This window comes from Canis aureus, chromosome 5, assembly GCF_053574225.1.
Source record: "Canis aureus isolate CA01 chromosome 5, VMU_Caureus_v.1.0, whole genome shotgun sequence".
Classification (NCBI taxonomy): Eukaryota; Metazoa; Chordata; class Mammalia; order Carnivora; family Canidae; genus Canis; species Canis aureus.
The window spans coordinates 41,061,517-41,070,065 of NC_135615.1; the positions used below are offsets into that span (position 1 = coordinate 41,061,517).

An 8,549-nucleotide genomic window follows, 5' to 3' on the forward strand; every position below is an offset into this window, starting at 1 on the left:
ACTTTTTTAAGAAGGCAATAACCCCTTTCTAAATACTCTAAAAGCTCTCATATATTTGTAATTAAAATATGGGGTGCCTGGCTGAGTCATTGAAGCAAGTGACTCTAGATCTCATGGTCGTGAATTTGAGCTCCACCATGGGGTAGAGATTACTTAAAACCTTATAAAAAAAATATGAACCTTGCCCCACACTCTATGTCTATAACATGCCCCTGAGAAAGCATTTATCATAAAAATTAACATATTTCTCTCTGTCCCCTTGACAGTGAGCTCCCTGAAGGCTGGGCCATGTTTTATTTACCTCTTCCTTCTTCCAGGAGCAAAATGATAAACAGACTTATGACAAATGTCCATTAGTAGACTTATGAAAATTTTCCTGTTAGTACTTTGGTAGTGTAGTTAAAAACCTTGCCCTACCAGGATGCCTGGGTGGCTCAGTGATTGAGCATCTGCCTTTGGATTAGGGTGTGATCCCAGGGTCCTGGGATTGAGTCCCGCATCAGGCTCCCTGCAGGGAACCAGCTTCTCCCTCTGCCTCTGTGTGTCTTTTATGAATAAATTAAAATATATATATTAAAAAAAAACTGGCCCTACCTTTCATAAACTGATTAAGCCACAACCACCATTAGATAAGTGTCTAAGTACCCTTTAACATCATTTAAATAACATTTAAAAAATAAGTCATAATTTAAATGTGCACCATTATTCATGCTCTTTCTTCTGTTTATTACTCCAAGTTGGTAAAGATGTATGCAGACTACTTCTCTCAGCTTTTTATTTTTAGGTTCATAAAATAAATGTGAGAAATTATTATTGTTAGGATGACTCTCAAGATTTTTAACAAGTACTTTAAAGCACCTACTGTGTGCGGACATGCAATTCTGTGGGTTATCCACTTAATTTCCCCCAAACAATTCCAGAAGACAGTTACTACTATATTACTCTGCAGATGAGGAGCCTAAGGCATAGAAAAAGAACTGACTTGCCCAAACTCACACAGCTAGAAGCGCTCCGGCCCCCCGTCTGATGTCAGAGCCCGTGCTCTTCCTGCTTGCACCATTCTGCTTCATGTCGAACCTAATCTTCTAGTAGGATTGAAGATAGGAAGATAAAAGAAAGACTATTACAGTGTAAGGAAAAAGATAACCATTATGTTAAACTAGCCCTATTATCATTTGTCAGATCATTTATTTGGGAAATATGGGTTCACCCCCATATGCAGGAGCTTTTCAGAAAGAGATGTTCTCCACAAATAAGGGGCAGATTCGCAAGGGGAAAAAAAAAGAGAGGATCAGAAACAGAAACATTATTAATTACCCAATCAACTTGCTACTCTAAATGGAAATAGCCATTCATAAATCGCCTTTATGAGTTTAAGGGTCAACACTCCAACCATTTTGTTCGGTACATCAGGCTCCTGATAGAATAAATAAAAACCTGAGGCCACTGTGTTGAAGCAAAGAAATTATTTAAATCTGTCCATTTTACTATAGTACCTCAAGTAAGGACATGCAACTGCAGCCCACACGAACTTCAGTCTGAAATTACACAGGGCTACACTCCAGAGCAGTATATTTCATTCATTCACACTGTAAGGATTTGCTGAGCACCTACTATGCTCCAGGATCTCTTTGGGTGCTTGGGATGCATCAGGAACAAATCAAAGATCTCTGCCCATGAAGCTTACATTTTATTCACAATGATTCTTGCCTATGGCACAGAAAGAAAATCAACCTGAACAACTCTGTAGTAACACTGAAAAGCTCTTAATTTCTCTGGCCTCATTTGAGAAGAAACAGACATCCAGTCAACACAATGGCCCTCTGGGTTCCGTTTTAATGACTTTTCAGTTTTAGGCAGAGAAAACTGGAGTAGTGTTTGAATCTAGCTCATGAATGCAAGCCCAGTAAACAGATCCACGTGAGCTTGAGTTTCTAGAGCCCGAGTGAGCTTCTAGACTGCTACCTTCATCCATGCAACTTTGTGTGCTCTTTGTAGGTGGTTTGAAGTAAAAGGAAGGAAACAGCTGTACGTGTTAAGAGCTGGAAAGCTACGAGTCACACAAAGAAAGAAACCTAAATGCACTGTCAGGTGCACTTACAATATAGTGCATGGAAACTACAGTTTAACATCTGATGAATAAACCATTTGGGGTTTCAGAGCATTCCTCCATGAAGGGTTCATTGAGAAACACTATATTCCATGAACAAAGAGTTCTGTGGTGTTTGTTTTCAAGGTGCCACTTAGCTTTGAAAGCATGTAGCTAATATTTTGCCTGTGGTATCCAACAGGCAGGTGTAAGAAGAGCAAACATTCCTCAGGTTTTAAAAATAGTAGTATATAATAACTTGGAAGGCAAGTCCTAACATACCAAAAGGCGGAGATCAGTAGACGCTATTTAAAATAGAACATCCTCAGTGCGAAGCAGCTTCAAACATACCATTGTGCAAAATCAGATTAAATGCTTCCCAGAGATCCTCAAATGATTGTCCCTTCTGCCAAGTGCCTTCCTTTGAAAAAAAAATACATAAAGACTAAGAGAAAAATAAAAGTATATTTAGCCACAAAGATCGTTCTTACTACCTTACACTTACAAAAAAGCTTATGCTTGTCAAACTATTACACATTTGATCCTCAATAATCCGGGGAGACAGGTGAGGTACACGGCACTATTATTTCACAGATACAAAATTAAGACAGTAGGGTTGTCATACACAGTTATGGTTGTTGCTCACTGCATAAGGTCTTCCAGTCAAGAAGACCTGGGGACACATGGCTACAACCACGTAGGGGAAGGAGTGCTGAGACAGAGCAGGGATGGGACTTTGGTCCCCACACCCAGGCTAACAAATCACAATAACCCAGTTTTCAAGTCCTTCCGGCAGGTGCTGCTTGCCATCAGAAACTAAGGCCAGATGTCAGAGCCACAAGCTCCAAACAAACCCCCCCACCCCCCAGTTTTCAACCGATCTGATCCACTTCAGACACTGTGCTAACCCTACAGCACCTAAGAGGGTTGCTCAGCTGCGAAAACTGGATCAATTTGAGCCAAGATGGGCCCCATTGATGACCTTTCACCGGCTTTTCCCTTCTTTATAATACTAAAAACCACGTCCAGGTGTGAGATTTAACAGGCTAAATTAGACATGCAATTCAAGAAGCAGGAAGCACTGATCTTTAAGTGTGCAAGCACCAAAAAATCCCCAAGCCTACATGTTTAGATGTCATCCCTTTTCAGCTTAAGCCTCCTTCAAACCCTCCCAGACCTCTCCTTGGGGAGCCAGACTCCAGACTCTGGCCTGCCTCCCCTGCACTGGAGCATTATGTCCTGATGAGGCTTTGCCTGGAATTCTTGCTCAGCCTTCATTTCCATGGCTTGGCCCAAGGGCCTGATTGGCTAACAACCCCTCTTGCTAATTTGCATGAACAGCCCAGTTTCCTTTCCAATAGCCCCATATACTGTAAGCTTGTGGAGTCAACCACCTAGATGAGGCCCCTTTCTAATTTGCACAAGGGCACAGACTGCTTTTTAATGAGGAAAGCACAATGAGAGGCATCCAGATCTACTGACTTCCAATGCAGGGCTTTAAGTAATGGAAGGTGAAAATTCTCACAGCAAGTGGATTCACTGACATCTCATAATTTATTGACTCACATAGTCCCTCTGAGGCATTGCTTTGGATGTGTAGTGTCATCCATACTGTTCACATTGTCCCATTGCCAAGCCTTTTCTGAAAATGTTCTTTCCCTAGCCCTGCCTTCCAAAATATCCTACTTACTACATACCAGGCACTTTGCCAAGTATTTTATAATAATTCTTACACATTGTTACTGCACACAGCTATACAAGTGACCTCAGCTATAACACACGGCACACAAAAACCACCCAGCTGAACCCAGTCAGTCAACCCACAGAAGCCTGAGCCTCCCAAGTCTTAGCTGATTGCTTTAATCAGCTAAATCACAGGGGTGATTTGTTACATAGCAACAGAAAACTGAAACACTGGATTTTCTCACATTACCACACATCTACACTATGCCCTTACATGAGGCAAACAGGTCCACCAAGATGAATAAACTCTTAGACACTAGAGGAAAAAAAAAAACTGAGACTGGACACAGAGCAAAGCAAAGATGATGCTGGAACATTTTTTTCCCCCTCAATAATCCTCTGAGGGCCTATAATGTGGCAGGCAGCACTGCCTGGGGACTAGGAGTTTAGACTTTGGATTCAGATGTGCTGAAATCCTGGCTCTCCCAAATGCTGACTGCAGGAACTTGGAAAAGTTGCTTCAACTTCTCTGAGCCTCAGTTTCTCTAGGCAGTGAAATGGAAATCGGTCCTAATTCCTTCCTGCACCTGTTGGAAGGCATAAACATGATAATGTACAAAAGCAGTTCCTCCCCCTCAGTTCCTCCCTAAGAAATTCCTATTCACACTTCAGCCATCATCTCACAAAGGCCACTTTTTTGAGAAAGCCTTTCTTAATGGCTACCCTGGCAGGACTTCAGCAGACCTTCCCTGCTCTATTTGGTCCCAGCAATATGAATTTTCTGTGTAAATACACGTCATCAATGGGAAGTATGTGTTCATTAGTTGTTCCTATATTAACATCAGTCTCACCCACTAGAGACCATCAGCTTCATGAGAAGAGGGTCTTTCTGTTGGGCGCTAGCACCCAGCTCTTGATAAGAATGATCCAGAATGGCATTCCAAGGGAACAGTGGCATTAGAGAATCCACACTCCAGACTGCCAATCCTAATAAAAAATAGAGTGCTGACTGTTTCTCATCTGGGCCCAGAGGTCTGGCCTAAGGCAAAGACTCCAGCAGAATCACAATTCATGCTTTCATTGGTTTATTCACTCATCATTTGCCAGATGTTTTACTGAGCATCTACTAGATGGTGGGCACTATTCTAGTTACTGAAGGTCCATGAACAGTATCAGCAAGTTGACATTCTCCTGAGAAAAAAAAAAGGGCGGGGGGGCCTCTCTGGTGACACCATGTTAACCAGCGTCCTAAATCACTCCTTGTGACCTAAGTCCTCAACTGCATCACCTCCTCTAATGGAGGTCAGGTCTTATTTAAAAAATTAACTTCCTCTCCCAGCATCTCTGTGTTGCATATGGAGTGTATGGCGTGGGGGCTGCTACCGAAGGCAACACTACAATCCTGGAAAATCTTGCTTAAAAACGTCAAAGCTGAAGGGGAACCAGCTTTGAAAAAGCATCTGCTACAATACTCTTATCTTAGATGCAGAAACCGAGGTCTGAAGATAGGACCCTTGACCAAATGAAGTAACTAAAGGCAGAGACAGAGTACAGTCCAGGAGTCTCCAGGTCTCAGACTTCCTGTTCTACTACCAGGAGCACAGGCCTAGCAGGCGCCCCTGGGGTCGGGAGGGCCACGGAACGCTGGGCCTAGGGCGCGGTTGTGGCAGCACCAACTACTGTGGGAACGTTTCGGAGGCTTAGCTAACATCAGCACAACAGCACCTCACACCAATGATCTCACTGGATTCCTCACAACCAACCTTTGCGTTAGCACCATCATTTCCCCCATTTCACACATCACAAAACTGGGGCACAGAGGGGGTAAGCCACCTGCCCCAAGTCCCACAGCCTTTCATAAAAGAGAAAGTAGCGAGGTGGCAGGTAGCACGGCAAGGGGCGGCGGCTTCCGCGGCTCCCACCGGCTTTCACGGGCGGGGGCGGGGGGGGGGAGCGGGGGTCCACGAGGTACTAGAAAGATCGACGAGTCAGGAGCATCCCCAGCCAGCTCCAGAGCTGAACATTGCCCGCGACCGCGCGGCAGCGTGTGAACCTGGTGCTGCGCACGGGCCCTTCCCCGCACCGCGTCCCGGGGAGGCCTGGGCCGCCTTCGAGGAAATCCGCCCGCACCGCACCGCCCCCCCCGCCCCGCACATCCCGACGCGGAGCCCGCAGCGCTAGCGACAGGGCGCGGGCTCCGCGGGGGAGCGGGGGGCGGAGGGAGGGGATGGGGGGGAGTGGGCCGGGGCCGGGGGGTCGGGCCGGGGACCGGGGGGCCGGGGGCGGGGTTCGGGGCCGCGCGGGGCCGGCGGGTACCTTGCGGAGGAAGCTGGCGACCACCTGCTCGAAGGGGTACTTGTACACCTGGTGCACGTCCACCGTGACCCCCATCGTCGCGCCGGGCGCCGGGCTGTGCCCGGGCCGCAGCGTCCACACCCGCCAAAGGGGCGTGGGGGTTGTTTTCCCTCCCTTTTCAAACTTCGGAAACTTTATTGTCCTCGCGGCGGCGCGGACAGGCGCCCGGCCCCGCCCTGGCCCGGCCCGCGGAATGGAGGCGGGGGGCGGGGCCGCGGGGCAGGGGGCGGGGCGGGGGCGGGGCGGGGGCGGGGCCCGGGGGCAGGGGGCGGGGCCCGCGGGGGCGGGGGCGGGGCCCGGGAGCAGGGGGCGGGGCCGCAGCCGCAGCCGGACCTCGGCGGCGGTGCTTCTCCGTGGTCGCCCTGCCCGAGCCCGCGCTCGGCGGCCCTCGGACGACCGATCCTAAACACCGAAACCACCCGGCCTGCAACCGGAGTTGTAATAGAACCCTCCTCCGCGTTGCGGAGCCCGGGTGACGAAGGTCGGCAACTGCGTGACCCACACGACCCGAGCAGCTGTCTCAAAGGCTTGAAGCTGCCGCTAAGTGCAGTAAAAATTGCCCACCTGCGCTGGGAGTGTTCAGGAAGTAAAGAGCCATGGCTTAGCGTAGCCGACCGTGTGAAGGAAATTCCTGTGCTCCTCAAAGTGGAAATACCACGGGGCCAGGGAGAAAAGGGGAATGTGGGTACTTTTCCCTGGACCGTACGAATTTTGCAAGAAGGAGCAAGGGAATCCGTGTATGCAATAGGTCATTCAACGCATTGCTCACTGAGCATCTGCTCTGGGCCAAGCACTGGGCAGGCACTGCACATTCAGTAGTAAATAACGCATGGTCCCTGCGGCCAGGTACAGGGGTGAGCCCGGTGGTTGGACATCCAATAAACAAAGTAGGGAAACAAACAGGCTAACAGATTATAAAGTTATGGACGTGGGGCCCGATTTTAGCTGGGATGAATGAGGAAGGTCTCTGAGGTGGTTGGTGACTTTAACCTTTATAATTTTATAATCTCGATTGCTACAGACACACAAAATCATACTGGCGCTGCAAAACCATAGGCCGGGATAAATCCAGCTCTTCCTTACTCGGTGCTTCACTCCCACCACTGCAAGAGACTGGAGACATATATGCCCATTGTAACAGGCCTCCTTTTAAATTCATAGCCACTAACTTCAGTGGGCCTTTTGATGGCACTGGACAAAAAACAAAAACAAACAACAACCAAAAACCCCACAAACTACATGTCTGTAATTCACTGTCCCATAGCCTTCTTACCTCAAACCCTCAACGCTTCCTTCCCAGCCTGTTCTCAGGTGACTACCTTGCTTCCTTTTTCACTTACTTAAATAGGAAACCTATCTCTACCATGTCTGTCTACCCGCTTCTGCAAATGCTCTGCCCTCTGTCCTGTTCCTGTGAGTGAACTGTCAGCGCTTAATTTAAGGCCAGTCCCTCCACCGGTCCACTGAATCCAGCAGTGGGCTCGCAAATGGTTAACAAACAGCTCTCCTTTTAAAAAACAACCAAAACAAGGTCCGGATGTCTACTGGTTGCAGTTTCTGTTGCATAAATACTCCCACTGTGGCCAATTTCAAACTACCAAAGTGATGTCGCTAAATGTGGAGTTGGGAAGACAAGCGCAGGCATGCACCACTGTGTGGCATTTCCACCATCCACATGCAGTAGACATAACAGCTAGGACATAGCTAACAGAGCCAATGCAGAACAAAGAACAAAACTGGAGGTATCACAAATTCTAGATTTCCAAATATACTACAAAATATAGTAAAACAGTATGGTACATACACTGTTGGTGGGAGTGTAAATTGCTGTGGCCACTGTGGAAAACAGTATGGAGGGTCCTCAAAAAGTTAAAAATAGAACTACCCTATGATTCAATCACTCCACTATTATTTACCCAAGGAAAATGAAAACACTAACTCAAAAAGATATATGCACCCCTATGTTTATTGCAGCATTATTTATAATAACCAATATATGGAAGCAACTTAAGTGTTCAATAGACAAATGGGTAAGGAAGATATTGTGTGTATACACACATGCACGCACACACACACATATATATACATACATATATAACGAAGGATAGCCTGAAGAAAAGCAAGCAGGAACAAGAGGTCCCCATCCTAAGAGGAAGCTACCCTTAGAAGGAAAAAGACCCCATATTATTATTCTAGGCTTTACTAAATGCCCCAGATTTAAGTCTTCCTACTGGGAGGACTTAACAACTTGTCTGTGACAGACAGGAAGGGAATGGCCTTGGGTGTCCTAACCCAGGCCTGGGGGCCAGCTCAACAACTAGTGGGATTTTTTTCTTTTAAGATTTTATTTATTTGGGCAGCCCAGGTGGCTCAGCAGTTTGGCACCGCCTTTAGCCCAGGGTGTGATCCTGGAGATTCAGGA

General features: G+C 47.2%; 1 protein-coding gene across 6 annotated transcripts in view; it reads right to left on the minus strand.

The window, feature by feature from the left end:
• Nucleotides 1-6,286, minus strand: part of PRELID2 (PRELI domain containing 2) — a 67,854-nt gene extending 61,568 nt beyond the window's left edge. For 2 of the 6 annotated variants that reach the window (XM_077897710.1, XM_077897712.1), the window contains exons 1-3: nt 6,089-6,242; nt 2,441-2,510; nt 997-1,085 (exon numbers count right to left, since the gene is read on the minus strand). Coding sequence is in view for 1 of the 6 variants with exons in the window: in XM_077897709.1 (XP_077753835.1) it covers nt 6,089-6,163 (75 nt within the window). In the remaining 5 variants the exon portion in view is untranslated. Of the gene's footprint in view, nt 1-996; nt 1,086-2,371; nt 2,511-6,088 lie in introns of all 6 variants that reach the window. The other 4 variants (XM_077897711.1, XM_077897713.1, XM_077897714.1 and 1 more) reach the window with 3 other exon arrangements.
• Nucleotides 6,287-8,549: the final 2,263 nt, after the last annotated feature.